At 39.4% G+C, this 26727-nt stretch overlaps 1 protein-coding gene across 2 annotated transcripts; it reads right to left on the reverse strand.

Moving 5' to 3' along the window:
• Positions 1–265: 265 nt before the first annotated feature.
• On the reverse strand, positions 266–26727 carry LOC135169330 (lachesin-like). 2 transcript variants are annotated; one of them, XM_064134229.1, is made up of 9 exons: positions 25505–26727; positions 14742–14851; positions 12367–12655; positions 10654–10830; positions 4308–4463; positions 3448–3583; positions 2968–3116; positions 2847–2879; positions 266–2499 (listed from the first exon to the last, which is right to left on the reverse strand). In XM_064134229.1, the coding sequence occupies exons 1-9, from the start codon at positions 25662–25664 to the stop codon at positions 2387–2389; spliced, it is 1323 nt and encodes a 440-aa protein (XP_063990299.1). In that variant the 5' UTR covers positions 25665–26727; the 3' UTR covers positions 266–2386. The 2 variants fall into 2 exon arrangements, with proteins under 2 accessions (XP_063990299.1, XP_063990298.1); XM_064134228.1 differs by having other exon boundaries at positions 266–2502.

The raw sequence follows: 26727 nt of genomic DNA on the forward strand, positions 1-26727 counted from the left end.
ACAGGGGACACCACTCACATTATTTATTTAAAAATAAATGTGGGAGTAAGTAATTAAAGAAGTTGATTTTTTATGTTTTTTCGGCCAACATCATGGGAATAATTAAAATAATGATGATTAATTATCCGCGGGACTTCCTTCGACGCTCTCCGGTGTTCTCCACAATTTGAATTTTCATTGGATAGACTCACCTGCACGAATGCCTGAAAGTGAAAAACTGAGGGAAATTAATGAATAAAAAAAAGTCCTCTTTTCATGACTTTTTATTTTATTCATCATTCATCTTGTTCAAATATCATATTTTACTGTCAGTCGAGTGGGTGTCCGAATTGCCGGGCAAGCACGAAAAAATAGAGCACTGTGACATTATTTTGCGTTTTAATGAATAACACAGTTAGTACATGGCTTACATACATTCGCCATTCTGGTGCATTCGCACACTACTCTCTTTCTCTCTCACTCACTCTCTCCCACATACATTTTCAGTATATATACACTCGTTTTAAATATGGATATCACGTACATATAACCAACATTCTTACGAAAAATACACTCATGAGATAAAATAGTTGGGAAAAAAAAAATTGTTTATTTATGCTACAGCCCTAACCATTTTGCGGCTCCAAATAAATTCCACGGCGGCTCGTATTAACGTTTAGAATCGCCGTAAAATTAATCCAACGAATGTAATACCGCAGTCTCTCTTTCATCTTTTCCATGGCTGCTTGCAATGCTGAGGGGGTGGAGATAGTTGAGCTGGAGCTGAGCAAAACCGAGCGCTTTTTACACCTTCTCACATATTTATTCGCATAGAAACTGATCGTTAAAAAATGATGGACTCAAAGTACATTACGATATCTTGCTAAAGTCTTTTATGATCGCGGCGCTTGAGTCATATCAGAGATGACGTTTCATAAAAAATTACATCTATTATGCACGAAACGATTATTACACACTGACAGAAGAATTCGGTTAATGTTAGCCAATGAATTCAGGTAAATTCATTCCTTCTAAACTGTTCATAATAGCGATAAACTTTGTTAATCTAATAAAAAATACATTGCCGTCAAATTTTCATTTTCTTGAGGGAAATATGTGGTGTTACACGACCTTGAATAAACTCCTTTAATGACTATTGACTTCTCCGATTTTTTTAATTTTCTTGAGAGAAGCATTTGGATGAATAATTTAATGTTCATAGTTATTGCTAGAGTTCACTCGAGGTTATTACTAACGCGAGGATCTTCGGGAAGAATATAATTGACGAAATTCAAAGCTAATTAGGATTGTCAGGTAATGACACGACTGCGGGGAAAAAATGCTCAGCTCAATTGAATGGTTCAATAACTATTGACGAATATTTATTTGTTCCACTCCAACACCGGCATTCGACAACAGCTACGGAAGCTCATTAACATCAAAGAAATTCTTCCGCCAATGCATTCATGAAGGTATGAAAGAATCATTTCATTTTGAGGTCAGCAGAATTTTAAATTTACGAGGCGCACACGCTAATTAATAATTTAACGACGGTTTCGTGATAATTTCAGCCAGCGAAGCGATGAAATGCGTAGCATCTGTTTCCCATTATTTTCAAAATTATTTTTTCCTACTTTTCCCATTAATTTATTCAATGCCTTTTTTTTTATTTCAATTTTGTCCTTCTTCAGATGACCCAGAATTTTCCAGACATCCACTAGTGCCTTGGGAAACCCCCTCTCCTCTCATCTTCCCCAGAAGTAGCTTTTTAGCAATTTTTCGTGATTATAAAAAACTGCAGACCTCTGCCATTAAAATTTCATGAAAATTCCAATCACTCGCATAAGATATGTACGATTAGAGATAAGTTTATTGATATGAAACTTTGTAAATTTGCTGATTACATAATTACCCCCATAATTTGGCACGGAACATATATCCTATCCCCATGAATTGCATCGGCTGAGTGTCCATAGACCATTTCATTACACTAACACGTAGGGGGTGAGATTGGGGTGGGTTAAGAGGACGCGATAAGAAAAGACAAATATACAGTACAGTAGGCTCACGGCAACGACAATTTTTCATTATTTTCTTTATTATAATTTTGATCATCCCCCAATTTATTTTCAAGCTTAAGGATTTTCATCCCCTAAATAAACCCCGGACGTTGTATTCCCAATCACTCATTCCATTCAATTTCATCCATTTTATTTTTCTATATTTTTTTTTTACTTTTTGGCACACAAAATGGTACATGTACGGAGCACCGGTCGATCGCTTGTTTCCCGTGTGAAAAGCGCAACACAAACTCGACGATCTTTTATTTGAATTAAAGGTCAGTTCGTGTTTATATACTTTATTTTACTCCATTCCTCTTGTTTGGATTTGGATATGTGCTGTATGTTCACCGTCCACACACGAGGCGCAGTACTGAAATAACATTGAGTATTACGAAGTATGGCCAGTGGAGAGTGGAGAACGATGCTGTGCTTGCACCACGTGCAGCTTCTGCAAGTCCTGCTGTAAAATAAAAGTAATCAGATACTCCTACAAAAATTTAACGACATCCATGTATTTTTTACAGTTCGGTAGCTCGTGTGTAAAAATACCTGTCTTTGCCAACTCAAAAATTGTTTAAAAATTACGTGTCTGTTTTGCTATTCTTTCACTGACGTTTTCCTCGAATCTGGACAATTTTCCAATCAAAATTCACGTTTCTAATATTTTTATGATAGAGTATGGATCGAATGGGGGAATAAACCATTTTTATGCAAATGATTTTCAATGATGCAATGTGTTTTATGAATGTGAACCACTGCTCATTATTTGCGCCTTTCATCCGTCCGGTTTTGTTTGATACTCACCGCCTAGTATCACGTCGTCTTTGACTTCGATCTCTGGAAAATAAAGGGAGGTGAGTGATAGAGTTAACGAGGTGAATGTTATCAACAGGAGCTCGAGCGTTTGAGGGGTAAAATTAATTACCGTATAGTCTTGTGGAGCCTTCGGCTTTTCCCAAGCTGTTTGACGCTATGCAGTGGTAACTACCCACATCGTCTCGTGTGAATTTCTTTATCAGAAGGGTCATTGTAACGTGGTAACCCGTTCTATCCTCTCGAATTTCGTATTTAGGGCTGAAACGAGATCACGCCAACTGTGTTACGTACAAAAAACTGTCGTGTGAATATTGTCGTGTGCTTATCAAGGGAAGAATTTCATAATTTAAATCTCGATAAACTATTGGTGAGATTTACTTGTCTCTGAGCCAGAGCCCAAATAATTATGACTCTCTTATAAGGGTTAATTCACAATGATACGAGAACAGGAGAATTACAGCCCTCAGCGAATTTCCCACCGGTGATGTTAAGATAGTAATCACTCTTGGAATGACTCAAGAATGAGGACAAAATCGATGCAACTTTAATAGAACATAATGGACGTCTTGGCGATATAAAGATATCTCACCCATCTAGCAGCATCCCCCTATTCTTCTCCCAAAAGTTTATCGTGTTGGGATGTGCCTCGATGGAGCACTCCAGCTGCACACTCCTGCCCAATGGCGCTCCCAGCAGTTGAGTCCGCACTTCTACGGCAGGTGCAACTGTCGAAATGGGGGAGAAATAAAAATGATGGGGATTAGTATTGTTAGGGAAACTGAAAAATGATTCACACATACCCGGCATATGTATAAATCAATATGGCACGTGCATTTCAATATGCATCAGATGCTGCAATATGTCAGAGCGAGAAGGAATGCAATGTGAAAAATCCAGTGCCACCAGATTTTTCGCTCGAATATTTCGTAATATGAGAAATATCAGACATTTTTCGGTGCACGACAAGTTCGAGATGCAAAACGACGCATTATTATGTAAAATAATCGATAAAAAAGAAAAAAAATCGTTTTATTTGTATTTTGCGGTGTCATAGTTCATGTCAGAGCAAATTGATTGGAAAAATATTTTTATCTGACCGCTTCCGCTGGTCGTAAGTCAATTTATCAAGACATTCGAACCTTTTTTGAGGGAAATGTCCATCTTCATCTCATTTATTCCACATTCTAAAAATTACCAATTGTCGTTCTGTGTAGATGTATTTGCGGGTTAATACTCGCATCGCAAAACAGTAATCGATCCGCAGATGCTCGTTTCATGGGTCAAAATATTGTCTATATTCCGGTTTTGAATTATTCTCCCACAAATGTAGTGGCGAGATAAACTAGCAACTATTCTCCTTTGAATAGCCACGAACATTTGTATTATTCAGAACGGAGCTCTGGTCTGATGATGAATGAATAGTGTAAACGATACAAGTTTGATGCTTACAATTGACTTCCAGAGTAACGCGTTTGCTGACTGATGGGGGCACTTCATTGGTGGCAATGCACATATACACTCCCATCTGCTGTCTGTCGATACGATGAAAGTGAAGCTTTGACTCGTTGAATTGAGTTATTCTGTGAAAGTTGGCTATTTTCCGACCTGTAAATTATTGAAATCATCAATACATTTGTGTGATAATGAGATGGCATTTGAAATGATTTCTTGAAAGCAGTTATTCTTGGATGTTTCGACCTCATATGTATTGGCGAATCCGATAATTGTGAACAGTTTTAAATTTCCACCCCCACAAATCGTCCGCCGCTTAATTTTCCCAATTTCGCAATTTCCGTAAATAAATTTAACGATCGATTTGTCTCGCATTGCCGGAGAATAGCGAGAATCTTGGGAGATAAAGGAGACAATCAGAGTATCGAGTTAAACGCAGTTTGGATCGAGTTTACTCATGGAGTTTACAAACGACTCCGGGTCGATTGTGTTGCGAGAGGTGGGAGGAGCAGAGGTAACCGAAGTAGTTGAAACAACAGAGAAAATAAAAGGTACATCTGTATTTATTCAATCGTATATCTCTCTTCCTCCTTTCCACAAATGAATTTCAAGAGAAACAAAGACAAATAAATAAATTACGAAAGTGAACGAAAAAGAAATAAATAAAAAAATGCCTCATTGAAATGCACAAAAAATAGGGAGAAAAGATATGTTGTTTTGCATTTGGAATTTAAGAGAATAACCGATTGTTTGAATGTTTTTCTGAAACGAGTTTTACCTCCTTGTGGCATTACTTTTATACAATGTACGTTGAGCGTTAGCCTGTAACGAGTTAGAAAACTCCTCTTCCCCATGGACTGTTTTCTCGTTATCTTTCCTTACATTGCCAGCCTCACCTCATTCCTCTCTCCTCTTTTTATTTGTAAACCCACCTTTATCCACATATCTAAGTGTCTGAAGGTGCAAAAGATCGATGAAGATAAGGAAAAGTCTTTTTTTTAGAGCTAAATAAAGGAATGAAAAGAAAACATTAGACAAGATTGATGTTGAGTGTAGAAGGATTCTCACAGTGACTCGAGCATAAATTTGGTCAGACAGTCTCATTCGTCTTGGATAATTTAATTCTGTATGATGGCTTTATACAGAGAGATTCTAATAATAAATATGTCAGGTTTCAAGATAGGTGGAGTGATTTTATTTTATTTTTTTTGGAGAATGAGAGATTAGCCGGTGAATGATTGATAAAAGTGATCGAGACAAGACACTTTATATGCAGATAAAAAAGGCGGAGATAAAATTGGATCCCACGTCAATTTTCTTGTGCGTTCATCAATTTTGGATTTTTTATATCTAGAAGATTAAGTCTTTTCTGAGAATTTTTTTTTTCGGACATTTAGAGAGATAAATTCGTCTGTCATTTCTAATGACAGACGAATAGAAATACTCGGTTTTTACAGTAGTGTACTGGGAGTATGGTCAGACGAAGGAACAATGCAACGGGTTGAAGTGCTTCATCGGAAATGAGAGAACAAACACGAGGCAGACAATCGATCACGAAGTCAAACGCACACGCCTTCTTGTCACGCTCAGTTGATGATAAACATTTGCAACTTTATGGGGGAGATCTGGTGATATATAAGAAGAGAGAAAATCCTTCATTTTGAAATCCAGTGGTTAATGAAGACATTCAGCAGATCTTCGAAATACATCAAAATGAATACATTGAAAGTCCGGGAGGAAGAAAGCACCAGAAAATGAAGCTTCGGTGGTTCTCCATTTTCTCATCAAGGCGGCCATATCCTAGGCATCAACTCAAACACGGAAAACCAAAGTTTTGGATAACTCTAACGAATGGAGGCCCCTCTCCCTTCGTTTTCATTCAGAAACAAGAAGGAAGTAAATCTAACTGGTTGAAATCAGACTGAACCAAAGGAGAAATAAGATGAATGGCAAATAGCAACGGATTTTCACTCATTTCTGTTACTATACATTCACCCAACACCTTGTATCCTTCATTCTACCCTCCAGAACTTTGATTTTCTTGGAATTCCGAAGGATTCATCATCTCAGGTATAAATTCGAAGCCCGAAAAAGAAAATCATTTCTATTTCACTCACAGGGAAAAATAATTCAGCGAATTTACAGCGAAAATTATTGACAACAAAGGTCCGATAAAAATTACGGACATTCTCATCCCGTATGACCGAACCAGAATCTTCATCTCAAAATTCTTTGGTTTTACACAAGTGAATTTATGTGGTGAGATAATGTTGCTGGTGAATTTTCAGGAACCATTGAGGTTTAGAAGGAGTATCTTCTCCGTAACTATGACTCCTTTTCAGGAGCCCCGTTCTGCCTCATCCGAAACCAACTTCTGACAGAACTTGGAAACTTGATGATCGCACATGTACATGTGAATGAGAGAGACAACGATGGATAGAATGGTGTGAGTGAATGAGGAGACAGATGGAGTGAGCTGAAAGTGTACATGTACTACATTCAAGTAGTTGGGTAAGGGATTCCGCAGCCCCTCTCCCCACCCCCGGCCTATGAGGAGCTTCCGGTTTACGATAACTTCTCAAAGGAGAAACTGGTTACTTCTGCGCTGTTCCATTCCTCCCTCCATTCGTTATATCTCAGTCTATTCTTTGTACATAAGTTTCACCGACTACCCTCTTTTCACTCACCCCCGAGATCATAGGGAAACATAATCAACGGGGTAGACGCGCGTGCTTGGTCTTTATCGAGTTTACGTGTAACCGCTTCTTCGAAATCCAGTTAGTTATCTTTTGTTTCCAATTTATTCGGGTTCTTGAGTTGATGAGAATTAATTTCGTCAGTTGGGAGAAGGGCTGTGAGAGATTAAAATGAGAACGTGTATAGTATCAGGGAATTTAAGTACCTCTAGGGTGAGGAAATGCAAAGGGAGAAATTCTCCGTTTTCCGAAGACAAAAATTAGCAAATGCGATTTTATAGAGTTGGTAGGGAGTTTTTTAAGGTTTTAGGGGGATAATTTTATGGTGAATATCTTCGAGGGAAAATATTGAAAGGGAAATCCGGGAACATAAGGAGATTAAGTCCTTTGAAGAAGAGGAAATTGAATTGAAATCGAGAGACATTATAATCACAGGAGTAATGCGAGCTGGGGGAGACGACGATTCAATGCGAATTTCTTTCTTTCTAAACAACTATTTTCTTTTGAACCGCAGCAGTTATTTATCCTTTGTGAATAAAGAACATGTCTCCTATAAGTTTATCTTGTTTTATTAGCGAGAAAATTGAAGAATCCTCCGGGTTCTTTGATATGAACAATTTAAAGTCGTATAATGGGTCTTGAACATAAAGTAAATCGTCTGTTTCTACTAGTTGACAGGATAAACAAGTCCCTATATTTGACAGGTCCTCTGTAGGTATTTTTCTGTAAAAATTTCACAACTTTTTGTCATTTCAAAGTGACCGTAATTTTTTGGAAAAAGCACAGACTTTTTCCTGCAAGTTGCGCTATATTTATCTAAATCACCTGGGAAAGTTTACGAAACAGTCACGTAAATTTTTCGAGTCGATTGCGCAATCGGTGAGCGAACTGTGAGTTCCGCAATTTTTCCTGAATATTTCTCGTCGTGAATGGGAAATTCAGACTGTTACTGCAGTATTCGGATGAAGAGAGAGGAGAAAAAAAATTTGAACACCAGAAAAATCCTTTAATCATTTCTCAGCAGTGAACTCAAAAGATCCCTCAATGACCCCGTAAAATTGCAAATTCTCCTTTTCCCGACTTCTAATGATCCACTCACCATTTCTGATCCGCTGAAGCAGTCAATGGGAATTGATTCTCATTCTCCTCAAAGAATTTACGAAGGGATAATTTCAGTGAACGTCAGACGTGGAAGACTCGAGAATAGCGATAAGAGTCTTCGATAAAACTGGTTGATAGATTTGTAAGAAATTTTCGCAATATTCTGCGGAATATATATATGTCCTCAATGGCGCAAAAGGTGGAAAAAAGCGTCGACTTGAGACAAGGTATTAACAATAAGAAAATATTTAAAATTATGGTAAATCTTGGAAGTCTCCCACCCTTTTGGCAATTTATTTTGCAATGAAAGACGATGCCGTGTTATCTTTCAAAAGGGAATCGACATTCAAATCAACGATTGTCTCATTTTTCCGGAAAAGTCTTGAACTGAAAGGCATCTCATTTCAATTCTCATTCAAGGGAATAAGACCTTGAACCAAGGGAATGAGGTCTTTGATGAACGATAGGGTATTTCACTCCATGTACTCGAACGAATATTTCTCTGGTAGAAATAACTTTCTCTCTCGGTGTAAAAAATCACAATCAATTTCAACCCCTGAAGAACCCTCTTGTAACATCTGCTCCCAAAAACCTCCATTACCCTCCGCCCTTACCAGGAATCCCTTAAAAAAACCATAATTCTCTCGCAATCCATTGAAAACCGATTTTCGTCGAATTGAAATGAAAAAATACGACATCTCTCGGACAAACCAATTGGATCGACGTTCGAGGGTTTAGTATTTCTACGAGGAAAATTTTCGAGGTGTGAGCAAGGGCCTGAGGGCTCTTTTAATCGATGTACAAGGGTTATGGGGTGTTCGCGGTGGGGTTTCACCGGCGACGGTCCTTGGACGATTATTCTCCCTGGAAAAAGGTGAGATCCAATGGAAGAATGGCGCGGCGTGTACGGTCGCGAGGGGATGACGGGGGAGGGGGAGGGAGAGGGTTGGAATACCGCACCCGGGCACCTTCGTGCCATGCATGCCCGATGAGTCAGCGAGTACGACGTTGGCATACCGCGGTCGTCCTTCTTTTTACGCTTCTCCTTTTATTTCTCCTGTTTTTTTTATTTTCTTCACAATTTTTTTTGTTTCACCTTAGCTCTCCCTTTTTGCCTCTTCACGTACAGACTTCACACCGCTGGGGGTAGAATCCACGAGTTCGAAGATTGAAAAAAAAGGGGGAATGGGGAAGGTGAAAAGACGGCTTTTGCAGGCTGATGGAGAGGGAATTTATTACACCGCTGGAAAAATTTAATGTTCACGAGTAATCCTGCGATGATTTTTATTCAGGTGACATTGTTTTCGGGCTGAAGGAGAGACTTGTGGAATTTTAAAAGCTTCAGGGAAGTCAAAGATCTCACGTTGATATGGAGAATATCAAATGATTGTAGATGTTGAGAACTTTCATTGAATTTTATTCATTTTCAGTTGAAATTTCGACCCGGAGGTGGTTTTCCACTAATTAAGGTGATGAAATTAATGCAGTAGGGGTGGGGTAGTCATTTTAAAAATAAATTTATTATCTTGTAGCAAAGGGAGATATCTGCAGTGAGAAATTCATCTGACAGCTGTAAGTCAGTTTTGTCATTTTACCCAATTCGTTGCATGAGAAAGGAAGCTGTCAGCCACATTATGGAATCAAAAATATCGCTGACGTGTCACTGGAAAATCCATAATTCTGGGATCCAGAGCTGCTCACAGCACACTCCAATTTTTTTGTATTATAAATTCAGATCTCCCGGAAAATTCAGAAGGTCTAATATGCAAAGTTTTTTCAGCCCTCCATCCTTCAGTCAATGTGATATAATTATTCCCGGAAATCACCGATTCCGATCCCTCACTATTCAAAAAATCGGTCTCGTTAATTCGACGGTACAAGGAGGAGGGCGAGACCTCACGGAAAGGGCTGAAGTCCCTGAGGTTAGTTCGATCTTTTTTTTTCGTCTCATGAAATTTGATTATTACCCCATTTCGATTCTACACTTTCCGTTGAAAGATGGCGAACTGCAGTTGTGTAAAAGAGGTTCAGTCAAAATATATGCACGACAGTGTCTATAAAAGCCGAGGTGATAATACCGGTTATGTGGATGCACCTGAAAATTGTACCCGGAATAATGGGCCATTTCCGGGTAACCACTGTCGAGTATTTTTCCGAGCTAAAGCAGACGTACAGACGATGGGAAAATGGGCTTTAGGTGTTACGAAGCTTTGCACAACATATATACGTATACAATAGTATAGGTGAATGTGAGACATCGGAATAACTCGTAAAACGGTGATCCCGTTGGTGGGATTTGATTCGACGGTGGAAAACCGAAAATTACTAGTCTCTGGCGTTGAGGGCTGACTGGGGGAGGCCGTTGGGTTGAAGACCCTGGGGTTGCACTAAGAGGAATAGACATTGCAAAATGGTGTGGGTGAGTAAATGGATGCTGGAGGTGGAAGTAGGATGAGTAAAATGGAGGTTTGAAAGTCAGGGATTTGAGACAGTAGAATGGGAAAGGACTTTGCTGTGAAATTCGTACATAGACAATGAATACGAACTGTAGGAACTTGAGAACGAGGTCGAATTCCTGATGAGAATGTGTTGCCCATCCTCTCGTTTCCATGAAACTCGTGGCTTTGGTATACCGGTTGCTTGACAATTGAGGGTGACATTTTCACCCTCCGATACGGATAAATCCTTGCTGGTCTCGTCACCATAAACAATATCAGGTGGCACTGTAAACAGACAAGGGAGACCGATTAAATATTTGACTTACGAGATTGTAGGCATGTGACAAAGGAGTGATTTAATGAGCTTTTTCACGGACTAGTTGTGGTTGTGAAAGACTTGCGAGTGGTCTTTCCCAAAAAAAAAACAAAAAATCCAGGAGAATTAGAATTACTCATGGAGGTAATTAACAAATTATTTTTATTTATTTATCTCGGTGTAGCTAGAGCCTCTTGTTAGTGAGTATCCGTTTACACGGGGAGATGAAGATCATTGAATGATCGAAGGCAAAGGAGATGCGCCGTCATTTTGACGGAATGCTGTTCTGACTGACAGATTATGGAACAGGCACCTAATTAGAACAAAATTTCTCTCCTGCATGTATATCAACTCATGTCCAATTTCGAGGAATTATTGATTGAGAGGATCAATTTAGCCCTATCAATAGATTTAATGGAGACCGTAGAGAATCGAGAATTTAAGCTATTTTATTTTCTGTCCAAGTGCTTTACTATTTTCGTCATCAAATACCAGAACTGTCAATTGATCTATATTTAATTGCCCGTTACCCGACCCTTTTCAAGAGACATATTCAGGCCTGAATATATCTCTCGATTGTGAGCCATTCTTACCATCTTTATTTTTATTCCATATTTATTATTAATTTTTTTTTCACTTGAAAGTTATTGAAAATTAACAAGAAAGATTGATTGGACTGAACAGTCGTCAAAGTGATCAGTGAAATCGACTGTATTTTGACGTTATGGTGCCACTCTCACGTCAACTTTTCAGTCACTCGATCATCTCCATCAATTCTCAGTCGTATATACCTGATTTTGAACAATTGTCCACTTCATATAACATATTGGAGTACGTGATGCTTGACTGACTATATATTTATATGCATATATGCACAGAGTACAGAATCTGTGTATTTACTGAACAAGGAGGGAGCTGGAGATTTGCCGAGAAGACTCGAAGCCAATCAATGCAACTCGCATATTCGCTTTCTACGGTCGTGTGTGCTCATACTTCCATTTCTATACATGACGCTGAACCCGTGGGTCAAATATATTGGAATTTCGAGTGCATCGAGAGTAACCGCTGTGCATATATGACGGAGGCAAAATCTCCCAGACTGACTCGCTCAATCAGCCGGAATCTGTCAATGTTTTATGTTTGATTTTGCCTAGCATTCGTATGTAGTTGGAATTGGAAAAAAAAATTGGGAGATGAAGAATCGATGGATTTAATATTCCACATTTGAGAGCTTTTCAATATTTGATTTGGGGGGTGGAGGCGGGGTATATCAATTATACCTCAGACAATACGACATTTTTCATCCTGCGATGTTTGGAATTTCGGGTACATTTGACAGACCCCGGTGAGTGGTCTCTCTGTCATGATAAAGGGGTCATATTTATTGGCGAATAATAAACATGGAGTGTTCGATAATAGAAGGGACTGTAAGACTCCATATTTTAATAGAAATAAGAATAAAAATTGTAGAGCTAGGGGCGGAAAAATATGAAAAATTGTCTCACCGAGAATAGCTAAACATCCGAGCTCCGATTTCATCGGATCTGTATTGATTTGGCACATGTAGCAACCTCTGTCAGTCTCTTTTAGCTGGCGTATGTGGAGCCTCCACGTGCAGTTGACTCCCTCATCTGTCATCTGATTACTACCGGTCACGCCGTGAATGCCCATAGGAATATCTGACGGGCTTGAGCAGCCGCCGGTCTCGTAAGTCACTGATATACGTGTGTTGTGGGTGACTATTCGTGTATTCAAGGAGAGGACCGTCTGGTCTGATGCCCTCAGCCAGCCCACCTTAGATCAACAAATGGAAACAGAAAATTTCCTAGTGTTTGAAGATGCTAAATGAACCAAATTAAATATGCGATATATTATACTCCCCAACTAAGACCTCATAATAATGCATACGTGTCGAATAGTCCCACAAATCGGCCCGCATCCCCTGCAAATCCTCCCTCATCCCTCTCCCCAACCGCACTTTGCGAAAAAAAAAAAAAATCCCTCACCTCGACTAATCCATAAACCACCCGTTTAATAATTCCCCGGTCGACAAAAAAACTTTCCTCCAATTTTAATTAACTGTTTCCCCACCGTGCGCCAAGCTTTTATTATTTTTAATTTTTAATTAAAAAACCGAGCATCGTAAAACTCTCATTCTTTTTCACTCCCGTCATAAAATTCCAGGAGATGACGCCCGCTATTTTTAGTATTTGCCAGTGCTTTTTCCATTGAGACTGATGTAGCGATGATTGGAGGAGGCGGATACGGAGAGACAAAAAAAAAATAATAAAAAGCCTAGAGAAGTGATATAGGTCAACGCCAAGGCATCCGCACCCCTTCATTTCCTCACGGCTGCGGCTGTACCACAATCCACCAATCCCATTCCACTTTAGCCTCAATATCAATCTGTCCTTCTCTCGTAGCTACAATGTTTCATACATATATTATCGGTGCGCCTCTGGAAACTTGTACGTACGTATAATATAACCGTTGGGTTACGATATTGAATTACTACCTACAACGTGTTTCACACGACAAACCCGTCATTCGCCCAATAATCTACAATTAATCCGATTTACGGCTTCTCTCCTCTACCAGCTCTCAATTTCGCAATTTCTACCCCTCCCCTTCGCCCCCCGGCTTGCCCGATCTCAACGGACTATCCGCAATTCCAAATTTGGTGTATGAGCCTCCTTTGCATGCAATTTGATTGCAAATAGGGGATAGCAATTACTGAGTAAACTTATCCGACAAGTTGTCAGTATTGTACTAGTATTTTCCTTATCTCGGAAGTTTCGAGTTTGACTGGAAACCCCTTGAGAGACGTGAAAATTTATTATGCAAGAAAGCACAATGTTTCGGGATGATGGAAACGTGTTTACAGGGGCTTCAGTTTCCTCAGTTTAATTTTGAATGTTTTTCCGAGGAGTGATGAGGGGAAAATTGGGTTAGGACATTGGGGTGATTAAGGGAATGATGAGATAATACTGATGAGAAGGTTGAGAGGGAGGGCGGGCGGGATGGTTTTTGGTGGGATTTGACTATAGTCAACTGCTGGAGTGTGCAAATTTAACGTGAAATGAAAAATAAAAATGAGTCATTATGGAGTAATTTTGACTGAGTTTCGAGATGAAAATGGGGGAATGATGACTCATGATGTAGGTTGATAGAACGGTGGGGTCATGTTGATGAAAAATTTCCCTCTGTGCAGGAAAACTCAAGCTTTCCACGCCAAATTCGTGCTCCAATAAAAACCCCCGAAACTGACGTGTTTCTCCGCACGTGGTCGCCGGACTGTCACTCGAGGGCTTATCCAAAATGAAGCTCTCGTAGGTCCGTTATTTTATTATCCTCAGTAAGACGAGTATCTTGGTCGAGGATCGGCTAAATTACTTAATTAAGGAATATTATTTGATGCCGACACTGTAGTTCTCCCGTTTCTACATCATATCTCAGTTATTATTAAAAAATTAACAAGACTTGTATATTAGAAAAGTCGGCGTTCATTCTGTTCTCTGAAATGCCGCCATTTTCCCGTAAAATCTAAAAGAATAGAAATTGGAAGAAAGTAGAGACAGAAATAGCACGTGGTAATAACCTCACGAGAACAAGAAGGAAGCGCTGGAACCGATGGCAATCGTGGATAAGGAGGAGCACCTGGAGCTGAAGGGAATTGGGGTGAGAAAAAGTGGCAGAAAGAGGGGACGAAGGTGAGAGTTTGTTTTTCCCAAGTCTTCCGTGTCGTATCAACGTTGTAAGGAGCCCCAGGACAGGAATAATGGATTCTCGGGTGGTACTGTATCCCCTAGTTGTTGTATCACTCTTATTTCTCATTTTACGAACAAATGATGAAACCAATGAAACAGCTCGTTTTTCTCACCTTGTATTTTCCGATATTTCGTACGTAACAGGAGAACACAGCTTCACGACCAATTGCTGCGGTTTGATTGCCGACAGGACGTACGAATGATGGACCATTCCCGTATGATTCTGAAACAAGAATCAATTGAAGTATTATTGTCACAATGATAATAATTTTAGGGGGTGGAATATGCAGTAAAAATGACAAAACTGGTCACGTAATTCCACTAATTACTGCAGGAATGGAAGAGAAGAAATCTGAAGGGTTCAGTGAATTCAGTACCGTAATGGTAAGACGAGATAAGTTGACTTATCTCTGACTCGATTTTCACATTATTTTTTCCGCAGATATAAAATGTTACCGAAAGTTTATGATTTATTGTTTCTGGCTCAATCTGATAGCTCCGACTCTTCACAACAAGAAATCAAGTTCATTCAGTGCCAGTAAAGACATCTGCAATGAGTGCAGAAGTTGCAATAAAATGTTCCATTTCATTCAATCATTTCCCTGGCTCCATAACAGCCTCATTCCGCTTCGCGGTGGTCCTTAAACATAAAACCCCACGATTCGCGATAAAATGTTTGTAGCAATCGCTGAAAATACCAGAAAACCAATCCACACCCCTGCCCTCCCTTAATTTTATACAATCCCAGCATAATAACTGGGGAAACTACTCATCAATAAACATGAAATTGCTGGGAAACAAAGAATCGAAGAGCTATTGATCGGCCTAGTGTGGAAAGCTCGACGGATTGATTAGTCCGAACAATAGCGGTATATTCCGATTGTTATGAACTTTGAAAACCGATTATCCAACAATGAAATTGAAGAATGTCCGCCGGAGAGTGAAAGATGGTAACAAAAGTGACGGATAAAAAGCGAAGAAAACAAATATTTTCTCAGGTGCCTCGAGTTAAATAATTCCCTTTCAATATATACTATAGTATATATTTATAGAGTACATAGAGACCCTTGATAAATCACGGAAAAATCCACTGGCAAAGGCATCAATTTGCCGCCCCATTCGCGTATTCAATTTTCCGGATTTTTTTTGTCTGTTGTCTTTCGCACGATGTTTCATCCCTGTTGGACGTTAATTTTCACCTTTACCCAGGGGATTTATCTCCCTCGGTTGAAGATTTCTGCTCTTCTAGGGCACCACGATGGAATATACCGTGGGAGAAACGAGGCATTATCAAGGAGTGACAGGCGGAAGAGGGAATTTAAATCCGCGAAACGAGCAATAACCAAATTGCCTTGGTTGTTGGATCTCAGCTTTCACATGGACAAATTACCAGGTGGGTGAGAAAACTTTACTTGTTACCAAGGATATAGGGGTACTATTCTCCTTTTTGTTTTTCGTGCAAATAAGTCGGTAAATAGTGAGTTACGAGGAGCTATTTATTGTACAAAAGTTTTCCACTTTTGGGTGAGGGGAATTCTGGTGTTTAGAATTTTCGGCTAATGTCGGGTATTTTTTCTCCAGCTGATGATTTGTTGGGGGATGTTTGTTTTGAAGGTGATGGAGGACTGGGGGATTTTTTTTTCGCGGCAGCTTTATTCGGATTACCGGGGGAAATGCCAGGGGAGAGGGAGAAAATTGGATGGCAAGGGTGTTCTTTGAATTGACCTCAGTCGGAGATGAAACGACGGTTTTAGAACTGCGATGACAGGGATTATGGCGATGTTGGATTAGACAGACTAGATATTAGACAACAGTAATTATACCGGAGGATTCGGGTAATATTTTGAGGAATAATTAAGAGAGTCGCGGATCATTCACTGATTGCAGATTTAATTCGAAAATTTTTTAGTGATAATACTGTCACCGATTGTATAATGAAATTTAATCTCAGTCAATGCTGAGTCTTATATCGTCCCCCACTTGACCCAGATTTTAATAAAATTCAATTGGGTGACTTCAACTTGAAACATGTAATATTCTTTATCAATCGCCGCGGCCTCAATTTCCCGGCTTTTTGAGTAAGACCAACACTAAACTGGGAATATTGTGTTATCACGGATCAACCTCAACGTTGATTTCAATTCACCAGAGGCAGCTTAATTTGCCGGTGAATGGTATTTTATGGGGATGACCCTTGAGCTCGCTCCAGTCTCCGTAATTCAATTGAAATTAAAATGATCGCAGTTAAAACAAACCACTTGTTTCTTCGGAATGAAGATTGCCCTGATGGATAATACACAGAAGTTTATGGCTCTTCATTTTTATGATTTTGGTACAAATCGCTGGAGAACGAATGGCCAATAGTGGGCTCGTTAAGAAAATGCTGAACATCACTGCATCATCATAAATTGACCAAGTGGCAAAACGATAAAAAACGATCTGCGACCTGCATTTTTTTTCACCGCAAAATGGCGGCTCGATTTACCTCGGCTCCGTCCGGTACCAGTTACCGAACCTCATTAGAACCCACCGAATTCCGCAATCACCCCATAATCAATCTGTCCCGAAAAATTCCCCTCCATTCCGATGGATACTAATCATACCGATCGTCCTCGACCGGAAAATTCATGTTCCCCGCCACCTCCGGGTGAAAATCCTATAAATGAAATTGTATCATGTTACCTGTCACGCACCACGTCCTCCCTTTGGATACAAGCATCCATCCTATTCTCTCCGGCATCTGCGTACGACGTATCAGCCCCCAAAAGCATTTTCATCCCCCTCTGAACATTTTCAAAAAAAAAAAAAGTCCCAACAAAATCCACCACGAATTTTCCGGTTCGAAAAATCATCGCAGCGCAACATTCTCCAAATATCTCATGCGGTAGAATGTAAAGTTGAACAATTGTTCACCGCCTCTCTACCCTTTTTTCACCCACCCTTAACCACCCCCTCTACCACAATTTTTTTATATGTCTCATACTCGTTGCGAGTGGAATTCTTTACGTCAGGGATTTGGCGCGTTCGCTGTTGCACACACTGGCATTGGAAAAAAACTGCGAAAAAACGAGACAAAGCGCTTGGGAAAAACGACGATGCGGAAAAAGGCGGCAAAAAAAGTTCGGAAAGACATGTATGCATATGTGCACTGTTCTGGAAGGGAGTGAATAGGCATGTATAAGGATACGGATATGGAGACGAAAAAAAATCCAGTAAAAAAATCACAATCAGAAAAGATGTCTCCCTCAAGGGGTGACTAATCTAGGGTTAAAAATCCCTTCGTTAGATCAGATTCTCTTGATTGTCCTTATTTTCCCTTAGTATCCCCCCCCCCCCGCCCCCTCCTGACGACCAATCGAACGCATCTGCGAGTGAAATGCACAGAGGAAGGAGGTGCACAGGAAGGGGATGAGTTACACACAACCCTTTCACAGATATATTGAAGCCGTGCACTCAAAGCATAGAATAATACTTCTACGTTTTGTTTACTTTTTTTTTTCATCTTTCACTTACATCCATGCGCATTTTTATCCTCACAGTGAGAGGAGCTTTGGTACAATAGAGGATATCACAGCGATTTCTCCGATAAATCCCTCTATATTCTTTGAGAGCGAGGGACTCCGGGGGACGATAGGGTGAGTCGTGGGGGGGCGGGTGAAGACGAAGAGAAAGGGTACGTAATCCTTAAGAACCGATAAATCCACAGGATAAGTCACATTCACAATGAAAAATAAATATACATGTGTGGATCATATACAATCTTATGAGCTATGGGCTATGGACGAAAATGGATATCTTTTCTTCATCTTTTCTTCATTTTAAGCTCTGAAAAGCTCACCGGTATGAGAGACCAAGGGGATAGGGTGGAACGGGGGGGGGGAGGGGTATGTGGTGAACAGCCATGGTTGTATCCGTGGATCGAGGATGCTCTCCCTCACTCTTCGCGTTTATAGTGGCTATAAAACGTCACTTTGGATATTGCAGTGAAGATATGTGTTTAAAAAAAATATAAGAGGGCTTCTCTCTGACCTCTCTTTAACTCACGGTTCGATAGTATATTTTCGGGCTTGTCTCTTCAAGTCTGTTTGAAAATGGCGGAGGATGGGGAGGAATCCTAATCCTTTTCGAGTGACAGTGGGGCAGAGGGCAACAAGGGATGGAGGTATTGGATTTATCTGGATTAATGTGATGTCTCCTTTGGAATTGGGTGGGGCTAGGATTTTTTGTTTATTCAATAAATTGATGAAGTGGAGGAATTTGATGTAAATTAACTCAACTTCGGAAATAATGACGGTGTAATGGAGAAAAGTCTAATAATTTTTTTTACTCTTCGATTGAAAAGTTTCATAACTAGATAGGGAGAATGGACTATTCATTCGCGTTAAAAAGAGGGCTTCGTACGCGATAAATCCATTAGCCGTCTATTGTGAAATATGGCTTTCAATGGATTCATTTGATTCCAACTACCATTACTTGATTTAAATACAGTTTTTTTGGTGTAATCATTCTCGCTTTCTGTTTTCCTTCACTCCCAGGGCTCGTTATTTTTACTCCAAGTGTGCGTTGAAGTTTCATTTTTAACGACCATAAAAAAGAAATTCTATCCTTCTATTTGAGTGGATTATCCCCCTCGGAGGTACGACAAATGATATTTCTAGTGATTGATAAAAAAAAAGAGACTATTGTTTTGTAATCTCCAATTAGGGAATAGGTCCGGTTGGCTGAGAGTAACCGACGCTCGCCACTTTTTGTCTTCGTAATATCTCCACCCAAAAACGCTTCTCACCTAAATCCACAATTAAACCCAAAATTGCACTGTCGTCTCGTATTCAATCCAATTTTAACAAGCAATCAATTTCACGAATGTCGAATACGTGTGGCGGAGTGACAGAAGTGAATGTTGTTGGAAATGCGAGAAAGCCAGTAGTAGAGTGAAGGGGTGGTAGATCCACGAGTCAAGTCCACAGCATATATCTACACACAGAAGGCAACAGGTTTTCCGCGAATTTGTGAACCGTTATATTTTTTTCCTCCATTTTTTTCCCGCCAAAAAATACCAAAGGCACAAGAGAGAAGGAAATAGAGAAAAACGACATTCAAATTACAAAGTAGAGTGGTTATATTTGAGCGTGAAATTGGATTTCATCGCTCTCATCGGGGCTTTCATCTTATATAAATGAATTACCTAACCTCCCCCGACTTTTCCCCATGTGCGACACTCCAACGACGACACCCCCGGGGAATCGTTGATGTTTGGAAATGGGAGATAATGGGCAGGTGGTGCCGGTACTGCTGATATCCGCCATTCCCCCCTCTATTTTTCATTAATTAATAATCAAAAATATTTTTTTTCCTCACTACAAATCTCTAGGGGACTAGCCGTCATGAACGCTAATTTCCCGTAATGATTTTCACTTTTCAGAGTTCGGGGAAGGGGCAATGCCAGACAGTTGAAGGAAAAATGACAGACAGATTAAGAAAAATTAAATAGCTATGTTATTATTATAATATAAATTGACGAATAGTGTCAACGAACCGATTTTTTTTCTCCCCTTCCCTGTAAACTCATCCATTACAAGAACAGCACTTAAAACCAAAAGTCACAGTAGCAGTTTCATGTTTACTACAGTCTGAGGGATTCCCCTAACTTCATAAACCACAACTTCACCTCAAGTTCCAACAGGAGATAGTGCAACGCAATATCAATGGAGGGAAAAAAATTTGTGGCTGTTGCTAATGGCCTGGAGGTTAAAGCAACGCAAAATAGCCTGAATGAAAAACCAATTATACTCACAACTAAGTACCAGTGCTCTGTTAGTTTGCCAGCGTGTTCCACCAGTTGTTCTGATACTTAACCCTCTTAGGGGGTCTCCATAAAAAATGGACCGTGTGGCGGTGACGTGTGTACATAACCCAGCAGAAGTGAGGCCATTGTACGGTTAGAAGGACTGATATTACTTACTAAAGGGTGCTCAGAGCTTATTAGGAAATCTCACCACATGTTTAACATAACAGCCAGTTGTTAACATGCTAACCTTTCATTGCAGTATGAGTTTACTCGAGATGATTCAGAATACTCAGTCTCTTATTTACAGTGGTGAGAGCAGTTGGTTATTGTAAGCGTTTGCAGTTTCCAAAGTGAACAGATTTCATGCTAATTGTCTCTCGGTGAGAAATTTATGTTATCGTGCAAATATCGCTGTTGATAACCGCACCGCACAGAGATCATTCATTAATGAACCGGAATGATCATCTGTGAGTGAATGAAAAGATTTCCGTATTTTTTTTCGGCTCCTCTGCTCCACAGCCCACCCTCTACTCATGAAGACGTATATCTCTTGCTATTCCGACCAATTATCCCCTTGTCGAAAATGACATAATGATCAGTAATTCCGGTAAATCGTGGAAAGTGCTTGAGCAATCATTGCTGAGCTCTTCACTCTATGTAAATGCATCAATCACTGGAACACTTACTTCATGTAAGAGCTCTCACTGGGCTCAAGCATTTGTCTTACTTTCCTCGAAACGATTGATCCTCTGTAATTTGTAATCCCCGGAGCGAGATCGTTATTCGAGTGTATCACATGCGACGTTTTTACCCCATATCCTTCGCGTGTAAAATTGTGGAGAGAAGCGAGAAGAATTTCTAGGAAATTCGAGACTCCAGTTTTTCACGCTCACAATAATTTGTTCCTCGGAAGCGAGAGAACAAAAGGGGGAATAAAAGGGGTATGCGCTTACCACTATAATTTTCAAACCTTTCTCTATGTCATTCTTTTGTTGGAATTTTCATCCTTTTTGGCCTGTCTTTTCGAGAACTGGAAATGATTATTGGAAATATAATTGAATAGGAACTTCCATGCTGAATTCCAATGTCTGGAGGTGGTCTTCATATATTTTCCCCTGTGGTGGGAGGGATAGGGAGTCAGTCAATCATATTTTTAATTAACCTGCCAGTCAATTAAAAGTATAAAATCAATTAAAAATACAGAAGAATGTGATTTTTGCAACTGGACATTTTTCCATGTCTCAATAAAATTGTTTGAACGTAACACTCGATGGAACAGAAACACAGAAATGAACACTGTGAATATTGGGAACAGAGGGCGACATTTTTCAACTCCGAATATGGCTATCGGAGTAATAAAATTTCTACCGAATTGCCTGAAACGAATGATCAGGTTTATATGACCGAAACACACAGAATGGCTCCGGGAAGCGAGTTCTGCATCGAGTTTTGGGTGATAACTTCGGTGATTATTCCGCCACAAGAGCACTACTCTTCGGTAATAGATATATATTTAACGCGTGCCGACATGGAGAAAAATATTGAGTAGTAATATCACTGGTGCTCTAAAATTATCGAATATTTTCCGATAACTTTAATGCCTCGAGGACAGATCGTGTCAAATTCTGCTGGCTAAAAATTCCGAGTGCGAAGCACACGGTTGTGTTCTTTCCATGCACGATTTTTAGAGAAGTATATGATAGCGAGTTGCTTAAAAATGTAATTCAGTAGCTACTTCGTTGCTAGTATTCATTGCACGCGGCTACCACGTTTAATTGAGGATGGCGTCGGTTGGTTGTCGTGACCGAGGAAGAAAAAAGGTGGAATAAAAATTTCTGACGAGTCAAGGAGATATACAGAGACAAATTAGATAAGACCAACTGCACTAATTACATCTACAAATGCATAAACTTAGTTATTTCAAGGATTAAAAGTGATGAGTAAAAAATTTGGTGGACTAATTGATTTTTAGTCAGAAATTTTTAGTCAAAATGAAACAAAAAAAAGTCTGTGAATTTTATAGAATCCAAGAGAAGAAACCGTCGCAACTGAATTCATGGAAACACTGTCGCCCTAATTATCTCTTAATTCACAGCAGAAACTAAATGAAAAGGAGAGAAAATGGAGGAAGGGCCGAATCATTAATTTTCAGTTTTTTTTTTCTTCTCATCGTGTTCACTCTTTATTCCGTAACGCGGAAATTATACAATTGTGAAATCGAAATGAGGACCAGGGGATGGTAAGGTACGTGGTGAAATGAGAATGGGGTAAGAGATAATAGTACAGAGGTGGTAAAGGTTGAAATGTAACAGAGGAAAACGAGAGAAATCGAAACGAAATAGTTGGAGGAAAAGGTTTTGAAGCCCAACGGGACTTTTAGTATCCAACGCCACCTTTCCATTAGTGGAGGGCTCCCTCGGTGGAGCTTTCCAGCTGAATGGGGCTTCCCAGGAAACGAATTCAACCTATTACACTATCCGCACCAAAAAATCATTTTCTGTGTCTTCGATTAACTATTTTTTTTATTCCCTCTAACTCTCGTCCAGTTATTATTAATAAAAATGCATTAATGAATATATTTTAGATGTATTATTTCCATATTCCCTGGCAGGAGATGAGGGATGGTCAATGGTGGCCTACCCTTGGCCGACTGTCGAAACAGTTTTTGGAATACAATTATCGCCACATGACTTTGTAAAATGTATAACGAATCTGTTGATTGGGATTTATTCCACGCAATCCAACTGTATATATTTGTACATTATTTGCATACATATTGATTTTAATTTTAATCCAATTGCTACGAAAAAAAAATTTTTAATTCAAACACATGTAAATGAAGAGAATTGATATAAACGGAACTGTAATAAATGCGAAGAATTATTTATAAAAAATATCAAAATATTTTAACATTCAAGTATTCAATCTGTTGTTGATGAAGTCTGAATTTTCTTCCGAACATAGAAAAGCATTTAGAAATGGTAAATCCATTTAAAAGCAATCGCCATTCAATGTTAAAGGTGTGGACAACATGAATTATCTGAATCAGATTTTATCGGGTGAATTTCATTAAATGAAAAGCCCATCCGCTCTGTTGAAATGAGAGATGCCCTCAACAATTATAATTAGCATTCATTAGAGTGTTCCCTCCACATTGAAGAGTAATTCCGTACATTTTCGAAGAACCAAAATCCAAATATTTCGAAAACATTCCCTAATGGCGAATCATTGTCATTTCCGTTCAGTTGACCCCGCCAATACAAATTTTATCATTAAACTGAAATGGCAGCGGATATTGGAGAATGAATATCATCAAGTATTGGCTATGCAGTATAATATTGTATGAATAATTATGCTGAACATACTTAATTAAAGCCATTTTCCAATTCATAGATTCAATTATGTCATTCGTACAGAAGGACCGAAAATTCTCCTAACAATAATTCTACCGTTCTATCAAAGTTTATTAGGAGTCACTGGTACGCCATTTTTAGTCCACAAAATCATTAATAAATACTATATAATATATAATCCATGAAGTATAATATATTTAAATATCCCGAGATCAAAAGGCCACCGAATTTTAATGTGGAAAAAGCAAAATAATTGATCGCAGCCGAGAGTAGAAATTTCTGATTATAGTTTTATCATTTCGCTGGAGAGAAAAATATCCCATATCGTACTGCAATGGAAACACAATTATCGAAAATAATCTGGGTTAATGAATTGGCTTTTTATAATATTTTATCGGGAAACGGCAAAGGGCTAAAAAAAATTAGTTGATTATCGTAAAATTGGATGGCTTAATCGAGCGCTTTCGAGGCCGAGGTATTGGTATTGGTTTCGAGTTGAAAAATGAAAATATTTCACAGTAATTTGAGTATGATATGTATCGCATGTGGGGAGAGGGAGTAGATGTGATTTAAATGGAGAGAAAAAAAATTCTGGTGGAGATTATGGAGGAAATCCTCGCATTACGCTAGAATTTTATTATTAGAGTTTTAATGAATGACAATGATTTTGCCTCTCAGGGTCAAGAGTTGGAAATAATTACAATACTATCAATTCTCAGATTGATTGAACGCGAAACACTTGCATCAGAGGATATAATTTGAAATTCACCGATGCATTGGGCCGTGTAATTGTACGAGCAATCGAGGGCGATAGAAAAGTCTCTGAACAGGAGAGAAATAAAAAATAGGACGATAGCCTTGTTCGCCCCTTCTTGCATTCATAAAATATTTGTTAATCTGCGCCAATTAATTAATCCAATTTCGCATATCAATTATGAAGACATTGATTACAAATGTGAATTAATTAATGGGTAATCAACACCCTCGAACATGATACAAATCATCATTAAGATTGGACTCATTATCGATGGATTCATTAGATCCGATTTGTTTTGAGTGAGAAATGTATAATAAATCGTTAGGAGTATTTTCAGGTGGACTTGACCTGTATTAATTAATAATTGTGAGTTATTAAGCGTTTTTTTTTATCACACTACCATCTCTCCCCCGCAATCCGCGGTAAATTCATACTCTCATTGAAAACCGAAGCCCTTCATAATCGTAATTAATTGTTTGCAAATTACAAACAACTTGATGATTGCACTTCAATCTTGTTACATGGCTATGTAAAATTTATTTTCGCAATGTACTCATGTTTCACCGGATGATGTTTGTCGACTGAACGAATCACTTTTATGTCTGAACAAATGACTGATATTTACCCCTCACATGGGCGCCGAGCATTTGATGCTGTTTCACATTAATTTGAACGCCGGGATTCAATTTTTCCTGGTGTATTCACCGATCGTGAGCGTGAGAGGCGATCGCCAAACAGCACATTGTTCATTTCATAGGAAATAAATGAAAAATGGTGTGCAATTACTTGGGTACTTCCTGGTGGGGTGAGTCTTTTGTTGGTAAAAAAATCCAGCCTCACAAAATATTCGGGAAATACTCGAACAATAGTTGGAACAATATTATTATATACATGTTTCTTGGTCTATGAAAAATGACATCAAATTTTGAAAATTAATTAATGAAGGGATAGATGATGAGTAATGAAAAGTGTAAAAACCTTGGCTGCTATGGGTTCTGGAATATCCATATCCGATGACATGGCCGACGAGTCCCAGAGTGAGTACGATCAAAGGTCGCAACAATCTTGGATTGATGGTCGCGGTGACCAGCGATGATGGAGTTTGACGACGGTCGCCTCTCATCCCTCCGACGTGCATTAAAATCTGTCGTGCCGTATTTTCTCTGAACCCCTTTTATCCCCCGGTCGCCGTTATCCCCGGGGCTGTCCTCGCAAATTCAGAACGACAAAGAACGGAAAAAAAATCGTAAACAAAAAATTCTCCGATTGTAAATTACGAGTTGGGCAAAAAGCAATCCGTTTGACGACACGAAAAAGCTTGAAAAAAGCAAATAAAAATTGCGGAGGAGAAAGAAGTAAAGGGGAGTCTAAGAAAAAAATAAGCTAATAAAAACGGGGCTTTTCTCTAGAGTATTATCTGCCTTGGGGCTCTTCTTAACGTCCTAGCTCGTTGCAGTAGCGCCTCGTCGACTCGTCGTAGTAACTTCCTCGTGGGGCGCACGTGCGCCCGCAGTCAGAGACCGTACCACAGTCTCTCATGTTCCTGTATTATTTTTTTTATATATTTCAACCAGTGCAACACCACTTCACCTACCTCCCCTACTCTCTCAACCCTTAGCTTTCCACTTATTCGTAAACTGTCGTTTGCCCCCTCACACCTCTCGCCGGTTTTTCTTCGCAACTCACCCCCGTCACTTGCCCCTGTTTTTCAACCACCGACCTCTCCACACTTTCATAAAAACAAATCACCTCCGATGATTCATTTATCTCTCCAGTTCTCACACGATCTCTAAAGTCCTAGAAATCACCGAATCACCACATTTCACTGCGAATCCATCTCATTTTCCCGCGCTCTCTCACTATTCGCCACCCACCCCCCTGATTTTCTCCCTCACTCGACAATCGCCCAATTAATTTTTAAAAAATCACAATTCCCAATATAAAAAAAAACATCTCGCACATCAATTATCCCGGAAAAAAAAATTACCAATCAATTATCCAAGACAAACAATTCACCCGATAAATCTTCCCTTATCCATAAAAAAAATCCGACACAACACTCGTCTTCTCCAGGCCTGGGTCCTGTCCCGGGCCGTGGACTGCCGCTGCCTGGAAACCCTCGGAGTACAGGAGGATACCCATACGGCACTTCGACCCCTCTCCCCTCCTCGTGATCCTCGAGTTCCGTACGATCCCCCTCA

Source organism: Diachasmimorpha longicaudata, chromosome 14 (assembly GCF_034640455.1).
Source record: "Diachasmimorpha longicaudata isolate KC_UGA_2023 chromosome 14, iyDiaLong2, whole genome shotgun sequence".
In the NCBI taxonomy this organism is placed as follows: Eukaryota; Metazoa; Arthropoda; class Insecta; order Hymenoptera; family Braconidae; genus Diachasmimorpha; species Diachasmimorpha longicaudata.

What these genes read in the sequence shown, in the direction of transcription:
- LOC135169330 (XM_064134228.1), bottom strand. Translation starts at nt 25,664, where the DNA reads ATGCACGTCGGAGGGATGAGAGGCGACCGTCGTCAAACTCCATCATCG. An exon ending in CGGATGTTTAGCTATTCTCG is followed by an intron (nt 10,831 to 12,366) that starts GTGAGACAATTT and finishes GTCTGTTTACAG; the next exon opens with TGCCACCTGATATTGTTTAT. An exon ending in CGTTACTCTGGAAGTCAATT is followed by an intron (nt 3,584 to 4,307) that starts GTAAGCATCAAA and finishes CCATTTCGACAG; the next exon opens with TTGCACCTGCCGTAGAAGTG.